Source organism: Marmota monax, unplaced genomic scaffold (genome assembly GCF_021218885.2).
Source record: "Marmota monax isolate L192 unplaced genomic scaffold, Marmota_monax_Labrador192_F-V1.1 WCK01_AAM20220418_F8-fsc00090, whole genome shotgun sequence".
In the NCBI taxonomy this organism is placed as follows: Eukaryota; Metazoa; Chordata; class Mammalia; order Rodentia; family Sciuridae; genus Marmota; species Marmota monax.
In genome coordinates, this window is record NW_026695219.1 from 2,564,092 (window position 1) to 2,586,592 (window position 22,501).

The 22,501-nt window shown below is 34.8% G+C and overlaps 1 protein-coding gene across 4 annotated transcripts in view; it reads right to left on the reverse strand.

The window, feature by feature from the left end:
• Positions 1-1,538: 1,538 nt before the first annotated feature.
• The window catches only part of Rgs7 (regulator of G protein signaling 7), a 490,322-nt gene continuing 469,359 nt past the window's right edge, over positions 1,539-22,501 (reverse strand). For 2 of the 4 annotated variants that reach the window (XM_046432465.2, XM_058575197.1), the window contains exon 17: positions 1,539-2,442. In XM_046432465.2, the coding sequence (XP_046288421.1) occupies positions 2,362-2,442 (81 nt within the window). In that variant the 3' untranslated portion in view covers positions 1,539-2,361. Of the gene's footprint in view, positions 2,443-3,270; positions 3,976-21,860; positions 21,942-22,501 lie in introns of those variants that run through there. The other 2 variants (XM_058575198.1, XM_046432467.2) reach the window with 2 other exon arrangements.

Consider the following 22,501-nt stretch of genomic DNA (forward strand, 5'->3'; position numbering starts at 1 on the left):
GTAATAGCCAAGACTTGCCTATCCAAAATTACTATTTGTTTCTTCCTCAATAAATATACCAATATTATTTGCAAGCCATTATATAAGAGAAGTAAGCACTCAGCCAGGAGGATGAGGACAAAGCTATGTGAGTCCTGAGTTAACAAGTTCAAGTTAGATACTTGTAATACAACAGCAAGGGAAGGTTCATTTATTTTCTGGGAACCTGTCAGGATATAATTTTGATATGGTGGCTGGCCACATTTCTGTTATTCTGATTCAAGTAGAAAATTCTTTGCAAATCCACAAAAAGTATTGTTGAAATACTGCAAAGGGGAGAATTCCATTCAATGCAATTTAGAGTATGCATTAAATATTTTTGAAATGTGAGTACAGAAACTCTGGGTCATTGGAAGATAACTTTAAAGGGGGTCTAAAGGTAAAAAGAAAAAGACTTCTGAATAGCCATTTTATTCAGTAGAAACATGAGAGTATTTTTTATGGTCTTGGAGTGGGGCGGGAGATAGTTGCTGAGGGCTTATTGAAGTTAACTGCAAGGAACTCCAAAACTACTTTTTAAACTTTCAAGTTATCATTTAGACTCAAATAAATGGAGTCAACTAGGTCATTAAAGTTTTTATGTAGTTGAACCCAGAAACTTGAGTAAATGTTTTATTAGGAGTTTCTCACATAGAGATACTTGCCTGAGGGTTTCCCTTCTCTTCTGACTTTTGCCAATCTTTTGTCTTTCATCTCTGCATGGATTCATGATTTGGAATTGCCAATAAGAATGGACTTCTAAGGAGTGACAATTTTTTGAAAGATAACTACTGAAATTGCCAATCATATTTTTTCAAGTTCAAGTCTCATTATTTACAAACCATGTTTTCCTAAGAGGGTTACTGTTTCCCTTTAAATAATGTTTTTATTAACTAGAGTTTTCATCTAGTTTCAGTCCCATCTGTGCCAGACTATTCTGAATTGTGTTTTTAAGGGAGAAAGTCCATTAACTTAATTTTAATTTTATTCAGTCTTTATTAAAAAAACATGTAAGCATAAAATTAAATCTTCCTTAATCCACTTGCAGTGTTTAGGTTATAGCCTATGTACAAATTTCTCCTATTGAGTCTCTCCAATTTTGTGACAATTTTATAGACTAGTTTCACAGACTCCCTACTGATTTTTCACTAATGTTGGTAAAACTTTTTCAGAATTTGAATTTATGGATAGTAATTAGTGAGCACTAATAACTTAATCTTGTTTGTAAATAGCCAGAGCCTGCAATGTCTTGGTATAAGCAGAAGCAAAGAGGTTAGACCCATCTCCTGGCTGGGCAACATTTTGAGTTACTGATGCAAGCAACCCTTGAAGTGAACTTTTTCTTACCCAGGGTCCATGGATGAGCTCCAGGACTAAGTCTGAGAATATTTTGACATTTAGCACAAGTGTTTCCTATGTGAGAGTGTATATGGGTTTGCACAGTTTTACCAAAAGAAGTAATGTTATTGACCTAATGCTAGGTCCTTGTCTCTGATGTCAATTCAATAATGAGGACACAATTTTGAGAAAAGGGAAAAAGTAGTTTTATTGCTTTGCTAGCAAACAAAAAGCACAGGAGACTCCTGTCCCAGAGGCCTTGATTCTGCCCATCAGGAAGAGCAGAGGGTTTTTAAAGAAGTGATTTATTCCAGGTGTTCAGCCTGTGTGATTCACTTGTTAATTTGGGAGAGAGGAGAAAACATCTGTTTTAAGATAAGCCCAAATACATGTATGAAAACACGAATGGTGTAAATCTACTTTGTATACAACCAGAGATATGAAAAATTGTGCTCTATATGTGTAATATAAATTGTCATGCATTCTGCTGTCATATGTAACAAATTAGAATTAAAAAAAAAAAGATAAGCCTTAGGGGCAGAGCAGCAAGGGCTATATTCAAAGCATAAAGTGGACCACTGTTACAGTAAGAGGTATGGACAGGTGTATAATGGGCCCTGAAGTCATACTGTCTGGATGTTTGCTGATGGGATGTTTGAACATGTAATCATGTGACATATTGAGCATTTTATTCTGAAGGATTTTAGAAATAGCAGGTATGGGAAAGACTCTGACCTTTTCCAGAGTCAGGTCATAAGATCCTTATGCCCTCCATTAATCCAAAGGACAGGAACATCCTTATCTATGAATATGAAAGAATGCTGAGAGGAATCTGAACAATCAAGTCTTGAATTCTGGGTTCCCCCTCCCCCCACCACCCTTAGGTCACATCCCATTATCCCATCATATTTTTTCCATGACTCTTCATTTTTTATCAAATCTAGTATAAAACCACTCAAGTTCAACCATTTTCTTCAGGTCCTCATTTCCTTATGAGGTCTCCCATCATGTAAATCTTCTATTAAGTAAAGTTGGATGCTTTTCTCTTGTTAATCTGTCTTTTATTACAGAGTCCCAGCTGAGAACCTAGAAAGGGTAGAAGGAAAAGATTATTTTTCCTTCACTTTAATCTCTACCCAACCACTTGGCTGTGTGACTTCAAACAATACTTGTGACCTGTCTCTTTTTCAATATTCTCAAGACTGCAAAAGTAATCTTAAGGGACTTCTGTGAGAATAAAATGTGAGGATTTATGTAAGTCCATAATATAGTGACAGGCACCCACTACATGTTAATAATTATATCTTATTCTCAAAAGAATATGTAAGGTCAGAAAGTTAAGAAACACTGACTATGGGCTGGGCCATAGCTCAGTGGTAGAGCAATTGCCTAGCACATGAGAGGCTCTGGGTTTACGCCTCAGCACCACATTAAAATAAATAAATAAATAAATAAATAAATAAATAAATAAATGGTATTGTGTCCATCTACAACTAAAAAAAATTAAAAGAAAAAAGAAAAACACTGACCATAGGTATTTTTAGAATTGTGCTTAAAAAACCAGTTCCTGTTTGAGAAGTCACACTGAAGCCTAAATCTAACAGAAATGTTAATTAGTAAAACATAGAAATGTATATTCATAGCAAGGCAGAAAGTCATCTTTAAATAGTTCTGAAAATGTGGAAGACCAATTTGTGTTGCTTTTCAATGGGAGAAAAACAATCTACTTGGTTTGGGCTGGCCTGGAGGTGAAGGACTTTTAATCTGCTCTTGGCTGCTGTAACCATCCAAGTTGTTCTTGAAACTCTGAAATTTAGCCTAAATTGATAGTCCAAATTGAAAATCTATGGCTATGAATGCATTCTCATCCTTTTCTTCTACTGTTGTAGGGAAGAGAAAAGTTTCGAAAGCAAGGAGATTCTGCATCTTTTAATGAAAGATAAAACAACAATATAAACATACACAAATTTACAGAGAAGGGTTCAACTTTGATACATTTAGAGTAAAAGGTGTTTCTTATTTAAATATGGTATAAAAATAAATGCAAGAAACATTAACTGAGAATGTACAGACATCAGACAAAGACATGAGCTTGTTTCAGACTTGAATACATCAGTGGCATGAAACTTTCTGTGCTAATTTATTGTTTAATAATTGTGAAGCCATATGTATACTTATTGATATATGTTATTTTTTTTCTTTTACAATTCTTCCAGTTTGTGAATGACTGAATTTTTAGTGAACTGTGTGTCTAGCAGAAGCTTTAAGAGAAAGAAAGGGAAAAAATAGTTTTACTTTACTTAAACTTGCTAAAAAGGAAAAGACACAGATCCAGCTTAGTAGAATAGAAGGAGGAAGAAAGCAGACAACAGTTTGAAATGGAGGCATCGAGATGGCATAGGGTCCCTTGGAGATAGCAAATGCCTTAATGTGCACACAAAATAGAACAATTCAGGTCCTTCATTCATGCAACATCTTGGTCTAATGTCCTCTGATCCAGGTAACAATGACAAGCTACAAAGTATGTGCAATGATTCCAGTCTGCTTCCATGCTACAAGATGATCCATTTAGTAAGACTGAACAAGGCTTGTTAACCTCTTGGATGTGAGAGACTTCCCCTGAGGAAAAAAATATAAAACAAAACAAAACAAAAAAAGAAAGAAAATAAAGTATGATCACTGAAAACCTGTTTACTAGTAGTATCCATTTATTGTGGATTTTTTTTTTGGCAAGGGTCAAAACTGAACCCTTTTTACTTGTAGGGCTGGCATCGAACCCAGGGCCTCACACATGCTAAGCATGTGCTTTACCACTGAGTTACATTCCTAGCCCTCAAAACTGAATCTTTTAAGTACATTTTAGTTCAAACATCACGATGAGCCTTCCTCCCCTCCCTTCTGCCACCAACACATCAAACAAAATGATTTTCCCTCCCCCTACCCTCATCCACCTCCTTCCCACTGCAAACAGACTGATGGTTTCACAGCACAGATTAGCAAATCATAAAACATGTCCATAAACATTCCATCGAGGCTTAGCAATGAGGCAATACCTAGGTTCCCAACTGGTTAGAAATAAATCTTAGTAAGCTGCTCTGAAGGATAATAATGCAAATGCATTCTGTGAAATAGTTGAATTTATAAATATTGAAAAATAAAGGGGGATTATTTAATTAAATAAAATGCACTTTGAGAATGTGACTGGTGGAAACTCAAGATTGAGTTTATCCCCAACTTTCTATAGTTAATGGAGGTAAAAAATGCTAATTGTACATCTAGAGACAGAGGTCTATCCCCTGTTTCAAAAAATTACTACCTTTCTGTCCTTTCCTGCCTGACTTCCTCTTATGCTAACCCCAGAAAAATGATATAATTCTGGTTCCACATAATGTTCTGATACATTGAGTACATTTTTTATCAGAATATAGGTTGTTGATTGGTGGTTCCTATTTCATCTCCAATGTGTGTGTGTGTGTGTGTGTGTGTGTGTGTGTGTGTGTGTGTGTTGTACTGAGGATTGAATCCTGGGGTGCTCTACCACTGAGCTGCATCCACAGTCCCTTTTAGTTTTTATTTTAAGTTTCTATGTTGCCCAGGATGACCTGGAACTTGCAGTCTTCCTGCCTCTGCTTCTGGAGTAGCTCAGACATACACTACCATGCCCAGCTCATTTTTAATTCTATACATTCTAATATAAAAAGAGGTAGTTAATTTATTTAATTGATTCTTTTGCTTCCCAAAGGATAAAGCAATAAGGAAAAATTAAGAAGAGTTTTTGAGGAATATAGTATTTTGGTAATAAATTATAATCAGAAGAGTCTTGATTTGCCACCTAATGTGGCTCATGTTTTGGTAAAGGGGTAAGTGATGAGGAGAAAGAGATCATGACTCAGGTCCATTTTCTTAGTTTCTTCAAGCTGCTGTAACAAAAACCCATAGACTGGGTGGCTTATAAAAACTGGAAATTTATTTTTCAGTTCTGGAAGCTAGAAGTCTAAGACTAAGATTCCTGCATATTTCTGTTCTCTTCTAGTGTCTAGCTGGTGCAATCTCATTGTGTTCTCACCTGGTGGAAGGGATAAGTGTGTTCCCTGGTGCCTCTTTTTATAAGGGTATTAGTCCTATTCATGAAGGCTTAGCTCCCCCCAAAATCCCACCTCTTATAACCATCATCTTAAGAAGTTAGAATTTAACATATTCAAACTTTAGCTACACTTTGTGCATAGAATATGATGGTACGGAAATGACTAATAATTCTATAATCATAAAGATATGATAAGTAATTCCATAATTCATAATCAAAACACTTTCTTTATATACCTTATAGGTACTGATAAGGGCCCTTTTGCTGACATGAACAGCACCAATGAAAACTAAGCAAAATTTTCTCTTGATTGGGAAGAAGTGTTCAAAACTTAGATTTCAGCAAGACAGTAGAAATTGCCAAGGTTTAGTGAAGGTATTTTGCACTAGGCTATGCTATAGTCACTTTATGGGAAGAAATATGAAAAAAGAAAAAGTAGATTTTGTAGGCTTCTGTCCTGGATCCGGAGCCCAGGTGTCTGTGCTATGCAGAATCTGAAAACAAACCACAGGGAGAATGCTGAGAACCCTGAGATCCAGGAAATGGGACCAGTTTGAATTTTAAGTGTGTAGCTTCTGAAGGGATGGACTAATTGGATGCTTTGCAGCTGGAAGGCATTTTCTGATATACTTTCTATCTAAAAGTACATATATGAAGACAGGAATTGATGTGAACATACTTTATATACAAACAGAGGATTTTGTCAGCTATGTCATGTAAAGCCCTGTCTTAAATTCACTTTGGGGGCTTTTTTACATCCTGTTCTGGACTGCAGAGCAGAGACTCACCTCACTCATTCTGTGCAATGAATTGACTTTTGTCAATCTTTGCAAACAATGGTTGGAAGAACAAGCATATTGGAGCATCTTTCATATCCTATGGTTGTCAGACCCTGTGGGTTAAAGGGTAGTTACTTGCTATGTTTGAAAAATCTTCCGTATGAGAAGGGCTTATCTATATTTTTTTTTGTTTTGGAAGACCCATAAACACAGAAGAGAAGCATTTATGGTCAAAAACAAAGGAATGACAGAAGCCATTAGATATAAGAAAATACAAAAATAAATAAAATCTTCTCTTAGAGCTTTTAGAGGTAAAAAGTTTATTTCTGTTTTGTGTAAGAAAACTAAAATTTCTCTATGGCCTGACAATATTTTGATGTTTTAAACTTGCTTGTAATTTCTACCTGTGTTTTGAATTCACCTATGCCTGGCTATCCCTTACCAGATAACAACCCTCTCTAAAACCTTACTGGTGCCTCATAAATTCTGGCTCCTGCTGACCAAATAACAATTCTCTCTAAATCTCAGTGGCAATTTATAAATTTTAAGGTCTGGAGCTGAATTTATTTTCCACCTTGAAATGTTAGCCACATAGATCCTTAACCTGCTATTTGCCTTTGTATTATGATTGTCAAAATCCTGTTAGCTGTAAGTACCTTAGACACCCATCTCCTTTGTAACTTTTTGTGCTGTAAAAATGTTTTCCTGAAGATCAGGGGGATGATCTCTAGCAGGGAATCTTGTAAGAGACAGTCCTGGCCAGCTTTTGTGTACACAATACAATCTTGATTTAATTTGATTAAAAAAAAAAGAAAAAGTAATTGGTGTATACTTTGCCTTGTTATAGTCTTATAAGAGAGGCCCAAGTGAACTAGTTTGACCCTGCTCCCATGAGAAGACACATAGAGAACTTGTCACTCATGAACAAGTCACTCAACCAGACACTAACTCTGCTGGCACCCCAAAATCTTAAGACTTCCATCCCTCAGAATGGTGCAAAGTAAGTTTCTATTGTTTATAAGCCATTCAATCTATGGTATTTTATTATAGCTGCTCAAGGGGGCTAAGATACTGCTTTCATTTTTATGCTTATTTCCTTATCCATAAAATTGAAATAATAATAGTACCTATTTTAGAATCTTATTCTGAAGATTGATTTTACTGGAAACTATTATTAGAACATTCTACATACTCAGTTTATGTTGGCCATTACCTTATTATGATTATGTCTACAACTATTATTTGTAGGACACCCAGACCCAAGTCACTGTTCTGACTCTGAGAAGGGCAGAAAATTTCTAATGAATGGAAAACTAAACTTATACTGTTTTCCTGCCCCAAACCTGGGCAATCAATCAATTAAAAAATGTTGAAATTAAAAAGCACTTTTCCATACTTAAATGCTAATTCCTATATTTGCTACTGTCTACTGTCATTGCTGTGCTTGTAATATAAATGTATATGTGTGTATACATATTTATTCTGAGGCTGATAATTTACATTGTGTGTGTGTGTGTGTAACTGGAGATTGAACCCAGGGCTTGCACATGCTGGACAAGTGCTCTACCACTGAGCTACATTACCATACCTGAATAATTTACATTTAAAAAGGGCTTGTTTTCTCTGAGCCGCCTGTGAGATGAAGGGGAGTACATATGTTTGGAGCAAAAGAGTGAATTTATATGCAGTAGAAGACTGGGGGAAAGATGCTAATGTAAAACTACTTATTTTAAAACTATTTGTTGATGTGGTTTGATTCACTGGGAAATGGTCACATTAAAATAGGAATTCCTTTGAAACTCGATTTTGTTTTGTTTTATATTTGGACTATGAAAGCAACTGTCACTTTTTGACAGTTTTTTTTTTTTTAATAAAAAGAAATAGAGTTCTCTTTCTATATTTTTCAGTTTTATTTTTTTCCTTAAATATCCACAAGTCATAAAAACTACTAGTACTTGCCCTCGTATGTACTTCATTAGAAATGAGGAGGGGTGAAAGTTTGGTTGACCGGCTCTTATCCTAAAAAATGTTTAAAATTAACTTTTTCACAGAAGCCCATACAGAAGTACAGGCCTATAGTAATACACCTGGGAGTTTGTGATAATAAAATAACAATGAGCACAAATGGAAAAACATGTGCATACATTTTAATAGAGTCCAAAAAAAACCAAAACAAAACAAAACAAAAACATAACTAACTAACTAAGCAGTAAGGATATAGGTTTTGTGTATTGAGACAATTAAAAAGCAAACTTAGGTATAACCAATAATAAAAGGAACTTAGGTGACCCACTGGGATCAAAGCAAATAACATGGCTATCCAGTAGGTTGTCAATTTTGAAGATGTAAATCACCTGGATCTATTTGTAAACCATCTGCATATCATGCCCAGTTCATGTATGGAAAGGAAAAATACCTCAGTCGTATTCTAGGGCATAAAGAACTATTGTTATATGTGTGTTATCCATTGCTCTCTCTACTATAAAGTTCTAAAATAAAAACACTGATCCTTTCTTCTAGGCATGTACTGGTCCCAAATCTGCAGGTCAGCCCTTGTGGAACAGTCATTTTCAGGGCACTTCTTTGCAAGCTGTATGGATATATACCCTGCCAATTTTTCCAAGTTGAAGAACCTGAGAATTTTGTAGCTTAATTCCAATATTTTAATTCTAGAAACTAAAAGGGCTAACACGAACCAAAACCTTACCAATAGCATTTTAAACCAAATTACTTACAATAATTAATTAATTCTATGTGAACAGTATCTATTTTTAACGACATGAATGACTATTTAAATCCTTCCTATCAGAGTTTAAAAGAAATAGATTACAGGGGAAATAGTAACCTATAAGAAAAGTCAAAAACAAATATTGACTTTAAAAAGAGAATGTAAATGAAATTATATCAACCAAGGATATAATGTCAGTAATGTATTTAATACCTCTGAAGCATTATTTTGTCTCAATGCAACCTGAATTGATAACTGAACATGGTGGGGAGACAACGTTAAAATATTAGAAGCCCAACCTGATGTCAACTTTCCTTAAATTGAGGTCCAAAATCTTGTGTAATTGAAACTCAAAATTATCAAACATACCAACTGCATTTTAATTTGACTTTCCTTATTTTGAAATAATGTAATCAGTGAAAAGAGCTTGGTATGGCACTTCACTTGGCAGAGCTGGAACTGGTTTGGGCACAGTACATTCAATAGAGAGTTTGGCTTGCAGACTGCACAGTGCTGCACAAGATGTAGCTAAAAATTTAACAATTAATGCTCAATGCCTGTTATCATGATTCTCCCTCATCAAAATGCTCTTGATTATGATAAGCAATTCCTGATCTTGTTCAATAAATCTACTTTTGCTAATTTGAATTTAAAAAAGAAAGAAAGGAAGGAAGGAAGGAAGGAAGGAAGGAAGGAAGGAAGGAAGGAAGGAAGGAAGGAAGGGAAACTCTTGTCAATGCCTTTCTGCTATTAACGTGATTCAGTGGTCTGACCAGATGCCCAGCCCTACAGCCATGGAATAAAAGAGCTAATGACTTGGTGGTAATGAGATGCTACTGGACCAGAAACAGCAAATATACATAAAAGACTGAACTAAAGAATGTACTCTGTTCTTTAGCTCTCGTGTTGAATAATTTTAAAGTCTACAAGAGTATTTTTCATCACCTGGGTTCTCTGGCCTTCTAAACTGCCTACTGACACTCCACAAAATGGTTCTTGTTGACCTTGGCACCTGCTGCTCTCTCAACTAAGGTCTCCTTCCTGTGCACATACCTGTTCAGATTCTACTCACTCTTGAAAAGAGACTTTCTTACCCATGTCTTCACTGAAGACTTCAAACTGACCCTTAAGTTCTAAAGTTGCTTTTTCTGAATTCTTTTTGCCCAAGAATCTGCGCTAGTGCATTTACATGGTTTTGTATTGTTTTGTAAGTCCTCTGGCCGGCTGAAGCAATTGATAGCTGTTAAACAACATTAATATTATAGAAGTTCCCATTCCCAGATAAGTATTTAATTGTTTGCATGAGTTGAACTCCTTGATTGGAAATTTTATTTCAAGAATAAATCATTAGAAACAAGGGTAATGAGACTCATATGTCTCAGGATAAGTAACTTTGACCTTGGGGGAAGAGATACATGGTAGGGTGAGGAAGGGGGGACATTGGTCACATCTATGTGTTAACCAATTGACTAACAAAATCTGGGTGTTTTCAACTGGGAAGATGGTAAGACAGAATTGAATTTAGGCTAGGTATTTGGAAAGTTCTTCACTAATTTAAATGAAACTGAATCTTCTAGGTGAACTTACAAGTGAGTTTATTGAAACACAGTAATAATTTTAGCAAAACTATTGAGAATGTATTAGGGCCTACAATGTTTGTGATAAGCTCAAATTTTTGAGATTTAACAAAAAGGCAAAAAGAAAAGATTCTATAGCTAGTTTTGCAACTTGTATACTTAATGTTAAATACTGAAAAAAATCTAGGATTGCATGCAAAATTAAATAGCTTATTAATATACATAGCTTCCTACGTGATCTGGAAAAGAACAAGCAAAGCCAAACACTTCGATTTCCCTAATTAAAAGTATTTCCCATGGACAGGTATGGTGGTGCACACCTGGAATCCTAGTGACTCAGGAAGCTGAGGCAGGAGGATCTCAAGTTCCAGAATGGCCTCAGCAATTTAGCAAGACCATGTCACCAAAAAGAAAATAAAAAGGGGGCTGGAGATGTATCTCAGTGGTAGAGCACTCCTCGGTTCAACCCTCAGAACCAAAAAATAGAAATAAAATAAAATAAAAGTATGTTTGCCCTTTATAGAAAATGAGAAAAAGATAGGAAAAAAATACAAATAATAAATATTATTGAAATAGAATTATTTATATATTTTTATCTTCTTATACAAAAATGCATGTTCTTAAGGGTTTTTTTTAGCCAAATTGAAATTATACTGTCAATAATATTATGAATAACATGTATATGTAAATAATTAAATTTTAATCAATTACTCATGTTACATATTAGTATTATTTTTCAAACTCAATGTATTAGGAAATGAGGAAATGTATTTAGAGAGATGCAACCAACAATTACTAAAAAATTAAATATTATAGAATGGATTGGAAAGTATCAGGGTGCATTGCACCTAAGGGAATGCATTAATGCATTGCTTGTGAAAGTTTCTTTTAGTTCTAGACACATATAAACATACATAAGTGCTATATATACATATATACATGATTTTATACATATATATGTATATGTTTTATATAATACAAGTGCACACACAAACACAAATATATTGGTCAAGTGAATCAAATATGGGTGGCATTAAAAAAAATGAAAGCCACTGCTCTGAAATTTGATGTTTAATATCTATATAGTATTCCACTAGTAGTTGTGCCTTGATGTATTTAAGAAATTCACAATTATTGCACATTCAGCGTGCGTTCTATATTTGGTAATTCTGTGATGCAATGAACATTCTTGTATGTTGGGGAGCATCTGGGTTTTCTTAGGATTAAATTACAAGAAGTTGTATTATTGACTTGAAGAGAGAGATTTTTGAGACTTTTAGCATATTCTGTCAAATTCTATTCCAGAAATGTGACAGCAATTCATACTTCCAGGAACAGGGTGTGAGATCACCTATTTTCTTTTCTCCATTTTAATGCTAATTTTTAGTTTCAAAGAAAATTAACCTAGTTGCAGGAATATTTTTAATGTTAGTTTCTGAGTGAAACTTGTCTATTAATAATAATAGGCTTTCTTTTTGTTTTCTCATGTACTTACTATTTGTGGGTCTACTGCTAAAATTGCCTAAGTCCTTTGATAATCTTTCTACTGGTATTTTGCTCTTGTGATTATTTATTTGCAAATTTTTTTCTACTTTAAACTGTATTAGATCTTTATCTGTCATGAACATGCACATTTACATTTAAAGAAAAAAGGGTTTACTAGGTTTGAGGACAGAGAAAGATGCAGTTCATAACAAAACAACTATATTCAAAGTGCACTCATTATTACAACAGTGGACTTCTGTCCTCTTGTACTTTATGGCATTTTAATCAGTAATCTGAACAATTAAACTGATGGAATTCTGATCAAAGATATACATGATGAAAATTTCATTATCTTTGTTAAAAGGCTGGGTAGCAAAGAGATACTCCAAATATTTATGTAAAGGTACAAAAAGGAGTTATGAAACTTAATCACAAGATAAAATTTAGTGGAAAGAAAGGTGAAGAACCAAATTTATACTAAAATGAATAAACAACAACCACCAAAAAAAAAAAAACAACAAAAAACCCAAAAAACTAACTAGAAGTAAACCACAAGATTGGGGAAATCAGCAACACATCAGAAACAAGTGTTAGTGATTTAAAATAATGTCTTCATTTAAGCTCCAAATAACTCCACATTTTGCTAAAGTTTGAGGCTAAGGTGGAGAAGCTGAGGCAATTTTCAGGCTAGATTATAAAAAGTATAGGACACATAGGGAGATGATATTCTTATTTCATATTGGTTGAGTTACATCTAGGGCATTATGCTCAGTTATTACTTAGGAGGACTACTGATGAACTAGAACAAATGTAGGAAGTAAGTAAAGAAGATGGTGAGAGAAAAGGAAATTAATGAATGAGAAAATATTAGAAATTCACTTTCCCAGTCAATGTAAGACTCAGATTTAACTTCAATTTTTAAGACAATCAATCAAGTCTTTTTAAGTGTTCAGCTTAGTTTTCAGATATTTTTTCTTTTTATACCCATATTTCAACAGCTTATATATTTTTTAATAAACTAAAAATAAATACATAAATTCAATTTTAAACAGTTATGTTATAGGAAAAAACACAATTAACTGTCCCTCCCTCCCTCCCTCTCTCCCTCCCTTCCTTCCTTCCTTTCTCTGTAGTGGTGCTGGGATCAAACTCAGGACCTTACATATGACAGGCAAGTGCTATACTACTAAGCTACATCCTCAGCCACAGCTGACTCTTAGCACCATACGATTCAACTAGAAGTTGCAGGATTGTGTGGCCATAACTAGCACAGTCTTTCAGTTGTGACATTGAGAGAGCTATCAAAGTGTGGTCTTAAAACTAGCAACATCAACATCACTGAGAGTTGATTAAAAATGAGATATTTGGATTCCACCAGAAAATGACTTCATTGGACTTTCTGATAGGTGGGGTCCAGGAGAGAGCAGAGTGGAATACTTCTATGTAGGTCATGTCCCTTAAACACATATTCTTCTGAGATGCTTATAACCAATGCAGGGGTGGAGGGAGGCAGGGGGAGAGGGAGAGAGAATGAAAGAAAGAGAATGATTCTAATTCAGTTTATTTGTTATGAGGATACAGAATCTGCATTTTCCAAACCCCTGATGATTTAGAGGTATAGATAGTTGAAACACACTTTAAAAAACAGTGAACTAGATATTTTAACAAAAAGAAACAAAGAAAACTTGGTGGGAACTAATGAAAATCACACTTTCAAATAGTTCGCCAGCTGTCATCTCAAGGAATGGTGTGCCTGATTCTGCATGGCTCCAGGAGGTGGGATTAAGATCAATACTTGGAAGTTACAGAAAAGTAGACTGCTGAAAATAAAGAAGGCATTTCTAAAAGAATGGATTTCTCTGCTGTCTACGGGTGTCATATCTCTGGAAGTTAGGAGCCAGCAGATGTTGGATGCCCTCTTGGCATTGAGCCTACAGGAAAGATTAATGCAATTGAGCCTGGGGGAATAGAGCCTCTAAGTTCCTTTTCAATTCTGAAACTCCAAAAATACTAGTATTGTTAATATCTCCTCAAAAGTACGTTTGAGTTTTAAAATTAGAAAAGTGAAAGAATTCCCAATAATCTTTTCCTTCTGGAGTTTATAACATGCTCTTGCTAAATATTAATATGTATATTTCAAGTGAACACTCTTGATAATGGGTGATTGTTATTTGCCCTTATAGTAACTGAGCCATGTTTACTAGGTAATTTTTAAATTGCTGATAGAATAGACTGGAATAAAAAGATCTTTATTAACAAAGCGAAATGCTGAGGATGTAGCTTGGTGGCAGAGTGCTTGCTTAGCAGGTGCAAGGCCAGGTGTTCAATCCCTATTATAGGGGCAGGAGTTGGCGTCAGGGAGCAAAGAAAAATCTTCATAACTTGAAGAGGTAAAACAAGTAACAGTTGAACATTTTTTTTCTCCAAAAATATATAGCAGTTTAGAGACTGTGTTTTAAAAATCTGATAACTGTCATACTCTACTTTAATATTGGTCTCTGCTGGTCAAAAATTAAGTATAATTATTACATTGGGATTGTTCAGTGTTTTCTCTTATTACTCTTAAGTCCTGATCCTGAAAAATAATAACAGCCATCAAAATACAAAGCACAGTGCAGGGTACATGGAATTTGGCTTAATCTGAGTTCACTGTATAGTATCTTCCAATGGCATATAAAAGGTAGCAGGGTATCTGTAGATACACATATAATATACCCATGCTTATAGACTATGTTATTTAGAGAAAGATGACTTTTTTCCTAGCTATTGTCAATTGGCTGTTTTAATGTTACCTGCTTTGAGTACTAGCACAGATTATGGAACAGTGAAAATGGCATCCACATCTTGTCATCAGTTTAAAATTGACTTTCTTTTCTGAAAAATGTTTCAAAAAGGAGTGATGATGAACATATAAGATATTACATGTGACTTTAGAATGAGAAAGAGAAAATGAGAAATAGATGGCCTGGTGTTGATATAGAGCTGCCTAGTAAGTGAGTCATAATTAGAAATAATTACTATATGATTTTACTTTTAGTGGGAATTAAATTTGACATCCTAATAAGCCCAATTTTTATCTACTTAAGTTCCATTGATATTTTTTCTGGCTACATAAAACAAGTTTATAAAAAGAATTTGTGAATGGATTGCTCTTAGACCATTGATGAAATTCTGACTTGTTTCAATTGTGTTCAGTGACATTTAATTTACCAAGGTGAGATTTATATTGAGAGTTTACTATATGCAAAGTACTTTGCCAAAGTTGTAGTGCTTATGCTATCAAATAAGCATACAAAATACCCCCTTATCTTTTTACTTTATGCAGTTATAATTTTGTACATTAATGTATTAATATGGGGTTAAGATTATATTTGAGTAATAATTCAATGAAAATAAAATCAAATCAAAGGGATAATGCAAAATATTGTGCTAACTGTTGTATAATATAACTCCTAAGATCTCTGAGACAGTTTTAAGTTTATTTTCCTGTTTTCTTCCAATAAACCTGACTTAATAATGTTCTAGTAATTTTCTGGGTGCTCCAAGTCTTCCTCTTTCACCTCTTCCTATTTCACCACCCAGATTTTTGTCCTTATCATCTAATATGTATTCTCTAGCAGCAGCTGTTGATCCTGAAAACTTGTCCTCCTATCCCTGCCTTCCATTCTCATCTACTGCACATATGAAGATGGTCCATGTGTAAATGCAGAACTCGGCCTGTATCCTTGATTACCTTCTTCTGTGCTCTGCTCTTCAGACTTAAAATCTCCACAGAACTCCTGTGTGAATTGTTGGGTTCTCAGACCTTTCTGGTATCACTTTTATGTTATCTCTTTCCTATAGGGTTAGCTTCCTGCCTAGTTTGTGGGCAGATCTCTTGCTCAGGCCTTATCTCTGCTTATCTCTAACTAATCTGGGTTTCTTTAAGATAAATCATCATGATTTAGAAGCTACTGGGAAGCTAGTTCTATTTCTTGGACAGCTAACTTTCGTAACAATACAAAACCAACTTAGGTGTACTAGCTAGTAGCATCCCCAAAGTAATATCCTAAGTTCACGTTTGTCCTCTTATGAGCATATGCTTCCTAAGAGCAGGACTATGTCTTGTCTATATATATATTTTTTTCTCTGTGCTATGCTTTATTTATTCATTTTTTGTTGGTGCTAGGGATCGAACCCGGCACTCTCTACCACTGACCTACATTCCCAGCTCTTTTTATTTTTTATTTTGAGATAGGGTCTTACTAAGATGCTCAGGCTGGCTTTGAATTTGCCATTCTCCTGCCTGAGCGTCTCAAGTCTCTGTGATCACAGGCATGCACCACAGTGCTCAGCCTGTTTTCTGTTTGATTAAAGAATCCACTAGTGCCTGAATACATTGGCCACTGTGCTATATATAAATAATCAGGATGGTCTGTCGCCGAGGTCTCATGGCTACTACCATAAACTCGGGGCTTCATATTCATTAAAGAATACTTTGGGAAATGCTATTTAAGCTTCTGCCTCTGGCATATGTAGCATCAAAGGTGACCTTCCCCACTAGGGGCTGTCTGCCTGATATACCACTGGCATTCCTTAGGAACCCTCAGGGACGCATTGGGTCTCCATGACCAAAAACCACTATACGATTCACAGCTTATAAAATGTAAGTGACAATTTAAAAACTAATGATGCTATTGGGGAAAATATATCATCTGAAGTAAATTAGGCTACCTGGTCTGATACATTTCACACCAATCAATTTACATCATGCTGCAAGGAAACTAAAATTGTTTTCTCAGTCAAGTTATCACCACAACCAGTTTCAATAAAATAAGATGGATAGCCATATCTGTCAACAACAAAATGATAGATGCAATGGGTTTCAAGTCTATACAAGAAGAAAGAGGAAAAAATACTTCATCCCTCAGTAGACTCACTTTCAGTATTGCTGGTAATATCTGGAGGGCAAATCCAATGACTGATTTATAAATTATTTTTACTTAAGGTGCTGTAGGAATTTTTTGATGTAGCTTGTGTATATTTTAACATAACTATAATCCCAAGCATTAAAATCCACAGCAATTCACTGGAAAAGAATATGTACAAAATCATTCTTAAGGTAAATTCACAGGGGCATAGAGGGGAAATCAAAACTTTCCCTCTCAGGGTTCCCAATATGTTTGTGTACTATGATGGATGTTTACATGAAGCAGACAAGCTCATTATGATGGGTGTTTATGTAGATCAAGAATCTGACTAGCCGCCTGGAGGGCTTGCCATGCTGAAACTTCATTAGTATATATACAATATAAGAAATGACCTTTTCCCAACACTCTAAGGTTTGTCTCTACTTCATTTTGGTAGAAACTGATATCATGGGAAATGAAAATAAGAATATACAGGTTGTCTTTAAAAACAATTTTTTTTCCAGCTGAGAATAAAATACAGGACCTCACACATGTTAAGCAAAAGCTCTATCACTGAGCTAAATTTGGCATCTGTATTATTCATGGGGGTTGGTTATATTAGATGAAAAAGGTGCCTCCTAGTTTATAATCTTGGTGGTCATTAAGGAAGTTTTATGCTAGATTTAATAAAAAGCAAGTTAAAAATAATTTGACCAGAAACTAGAAACAATCATTAGTCTTTGACAGTGTTTTAAAAATAATATAAGCTCCCCCTGCCAAAAAAAAAAAAAAAAAAAAAGTGACTACAATTCTTCACAGATCAAGAATCACTTGGCAGGGGAAGTGTTCCATGAATGTGTATCACAAGTAGTTTTGGAAATCAGTAATGCAAAGTGTATTTTCCACTTTTCTCCTCTGATGTATACTCTTTAGTCTCCATAAAAGTAAAGATGAGCGGGAGATGAAAAACAGATATCTCTTCCCTTATAAATCTGCATTACACTTAACCAAATAATTGAATTTTTTGACTATATTATTATTAGAAAATCAATATTTAAGTTGAAAAATGTTTATTATACTTAGATCTACAATAGCAATGAATAAATAAATAAGGGAAAAACTACATGTCCATCAATAGGGGATTAGAAAAATATACAAGACTATTCATTCAAAGAAATTTTCTGTGGTTAAAAAGTAAAATCATGACATTATCTGGAAAATATTTACAATGCACTTCAAATAATAAAGAATACTTATAAATAACCCTGTTTCTTAAATATTTAAGTGCAAATTGGAACCATAAATGAGTAGTGAGATTATAGATGGAAAAATAGAGTTTCAGCAGTTTAAATGATTTCTAAAAAGTCACATCAGAAGAAGATGTGAAACTAGATTCAAATTTAAATAAAACTCCTTAAACTCCCAGGCCCAGGTTAATTTTATCACAGTTTACCACTCATAAAAAAAACCTGCCTAATAAGCCTATATCTTTATCCATGACTCCACAATGGACTTAAATAATTTAATTTGTTTTAACCCCCTTGAAATAAAAAAAAAAGTTTTGTGTCTTTTTAATACTTCAAACAGGTTATGAGATTTATATTTACATTTATTTCTATAATATTTAGCTTATTGGGTCATAGAGGTAAGTACGGATTTGATTTTACAACATAGTTTTGTATCTACACTAATGGGCCTATACGCCCAACAGTCATTTTGGAGTCAACCTACTCTTTCTGTTAAGGTTCTCTTGCAGAGTTCTCCACCATTTCTGGCAATTCATTGAAGTCTCCAGAACACAACTAAAAAGCTCAGAGCACTTCAGTTTAGCAGATATAAATATAAAGGGGAAACAGACAAGGCCATCAGAGCTTTGGTTTGATTCTTTCAAAGGCTCTGTAGATGATTGCCTTCTATGAAAACTGTTCCCCAAAAGAGGTTGGATCAGTGAATTCTTGCAAGTTTCCCTAGCATTCGTCTCTACTCTCCTAGTTTTCTAGCCAAAAACCAAGCTGACTTAATTTCCTCCTCACACAAACTAAAGAGAGGAGGTGAGTCATACAGTTGGCACTTGATAGAAGACATGGCTGATAAATCCTTCCCTGCATCCCCGTTATTTGCTGTTTCTCTATAAGGTTTATGTGGCAAACAAATGTTATGATGGTTTGGTGATGGAAGAAATGGTGTTGGATATGATGATGGTGAAGGAGGAAGAAAACAGGTTTTATGATTAGTAAAGAACATGCACTTTGTCATAAGAGAATGAGGTCAACCTAATGTGAATAAAGGACAGAGTAACCTTTGAAAGACAGACGTTCTTCAATGGCAAAGAAAATAGAGAAATAAGATAGTAAGTCACAGGAAATGAGAATGTTTTCAAGACAATAAGCCAAGGTGAAGGCCTTATACAAATGTGCATTATTCTTATCCCACCTGTTTTGGGCATAATGGAAAGAATAAAAGTAATCTACAAAGAGTAATGGATTTAAATATGAAAAATTTGCTTTCAGGCCTGTGTATAACACTCAAGACTCAATGATATTGGTGGAGTGACCTGACCTCACTGTTCCCCCATTTGTTCATTTGTGAAAATGAGGGAACACCTGCTTCAACAGGAGTGCTGCGTATGTAAACAACAACTCAACAAAAGAAACAAGGAGGGATGGAAGTCCTTGGACTATCCAAAATGCCATGTAGCTCTTGGCTGTTTGCTATAATTATCCTCTAATATGCCAGTAGGAGTTTATTAATTTGGGTAACACTAGTGTGTTGGAAAAAAAATTGAATAAAAAAATCTTTAACTCTGGATGTCATTTTTATGACCCAGGTTGTAACAATAATAACATTTTAATTTTCCCAGGTTATAGAAATGCTTATACTGAAACATATAAATAAGCTTCCTAAAAAAAGGCATGAACTTGAAATGGAATCAAGCTTCAGAGGAGGTTATCACTGGGTGACAGGATTTATTTATCTTATACTGGTTGGAAGAACATCAAGGAGCAGCAGGATGGATGAGCAGAATGAGAAAGAATTTAGGAACAAGATAAATTTTGGGTCAGTGTGGGCTTCTTTTGGGCAAATTTTTTACCTCACCTAAACTTTCAGTTTTTTTTTTTTTTTTTGCCTATGCAATGGATAAAATAATGAGCGTAATGATACTTGTCTTGCAGGGTTAGCATGTGGATTCAGTTAAATTAGTTTAAATAATACAGAGTCCTGCAGCAGAACCTAATGCATGTACCCATGAATGTGTGTTGTTATCACATTTTCCCACAATTCCTTCCATACATACTTGCACATGTTGTTTGCCCATATTTTCCCTATTCCATTTCCGATTTGGATACTGTCCTTGTTGTGTAGCCTCCCTGTGTCTACCAGGGTGATCCTCACATGGAGGTATTTTAATGTAAACTCTATCTCGTGTCTATCTCCTTATAATAAAACATCCATTCTTTTGTTGTCTTTGAATTATTTTATTGATCCTGCAAAGGGGTCCTATTGAACCTAGTACAGAGATGCGTAGGGATCCTGTGACCACTGCAGACCCTAAGAGTCACAATAATAGGGGAAGAACACTCTAACAAGGAAATTCAGAGAGCTTCTCTGATGTTCTTAACTCCACTTCTTCAGAACTATATGAAAACACAATATTCAGTGAAAAATGTCACTTTTTATTTTCCTGGATGAAAAAAAAATGAAGGTTTTCTGAATGTTATTTCTATGTTGTATGTTGCATTTGAATGTTGTATGCATAGGGGTGTGTGTGTGTGTGTGTGTGTGTGTGTGTGTATGTGTGAGAATGTTAATCAACTTCCTTTTCTTTTGCATTTTAGCCTTTCTCCAACTTCTTTTAAATAGAGTTTTGTCTCTTTTTGGCCTAGTGAAGTCCTATTCATCCAGTTAAATGCTACTTCCTCTGGGAATTCTCAGATTACATAAGACCCCTCTCTTCCCACTCAAAAAACAAATGGAGTTTATCTTTTCCTTGTATATCATAGTATTTTGTTGTTCTATTAGGTGTCTCTGCAATCAAGGTCTATTCCTTCCACATGTTCCCAACATATAGCACCATGTTTGTAATACAGTTGGCACTTGTATGAATTTTGGTTTAAGGTGTGGTTGATTAACCCTGATTTCGTCTTATTTCTTGTAGGTTCTTTCTTAAGGTTTGCAGTATGTGACAATGTGGTACTATTTTAAGAGTTGGGAAATGGGTTGAAATTGGGTTGAAGTTGAAGACAAGCCTCTTATTTCCTGTTTCCATCTTTCCCAAGTTGTGTTACTAATTTTTAAGTATATCACAGAAACCTCCATTCCAATTTCATGAACAGTATTCTCTCAACATCACATTAGGAAAAGAGTAATTTGAAATAATTCTTAAACAATACACAGAGTACCTTGCAATATGTTGTAGCTACTTTTCTCAGAAAAATCATAGGGGATTTTTTTTTGATATTTTCTTTATCTGCATGGTGACTTATAAGGCATATTTAAGAAAATTCTATATTAAGGGACAGAGATTCCAATAAAGCCAGTCAAAACTTTATTAAGTTAATAGTATGATCAATTCCTGGAATCTCAAATTCTCCATCCCTTTAATTCATGCAGTCACATCAAATGTCCAGTGTATGTATATATATATATATATATATATATATATATATATATATATATATATTACTGTTTAAAGCCTTTCAAATACTCTGTGTACAGTCACAATGATAATTCAAAAGTAAAATAAACTGACATTCCCCACCACAAAGATCCTTGAAGGAAATGGAAAACAAAAACCACATCTTTGTTGAATCTAGTTTGCTTATATTTCAACACACATAATTCCACTGAACTGGCCATCACAGCAAAAGCCACAACACACACACACACACAGCAGCATGGAGCTAACCACACAACTCAACAGACAGTGCAGACAAACTTGAGTATAAACCAAGATTTTTCTACCTCTTTTCATAACAGGTTAGTGCTGGCCCTCAGTGTTGGTGTACAGTTTTTATGGCATGGGAAAATAGGGATGTTTCTGCCCTATAAAAATAAATGTGTTGAAGGCTTTAGTTTGAGCTTATACAATGTCAGAAAGTTCCAAAGGCACTGGCACAATACAAAAATAAATAAATAAAAAAGAATCCCACAAACAAATATATATCACCAAAACACATCGCAAGGAACTAAGAAAACTCTAGTGGGAAAGCTACTGGTTTCCTGAATGATTTATGCAAACACCTTCATGAAAAATAAATAACAGGAGAGGCATGCTAGCAGGTCTGTGGTGGGGCGTTATCTTGTCACCAACCAACATTCGTGTCAAGTCTTTGACTTTAAAATGCATATAAGATCTTTTTCTCCCCGCAGAGGTAGAAAGCACAGAACATTTGTTCTTTTTGCAGGGGTTGGGGAGTATTACTGGGGATTTAACCCAGGGAACACTTAACCACCTTTTTTATTTTCAGACAGGGTTTCATTAAGTTGCTCAGGGCCTCATTAAGTTGCTGAGGCTATTCTCCAGTTTGCGTTTCTTCTGCTTCAGCCTCCCAAGTCATTAGGATTACAGGTGTGTGAGCCACTGTGCCCAGCAACACTTCTTG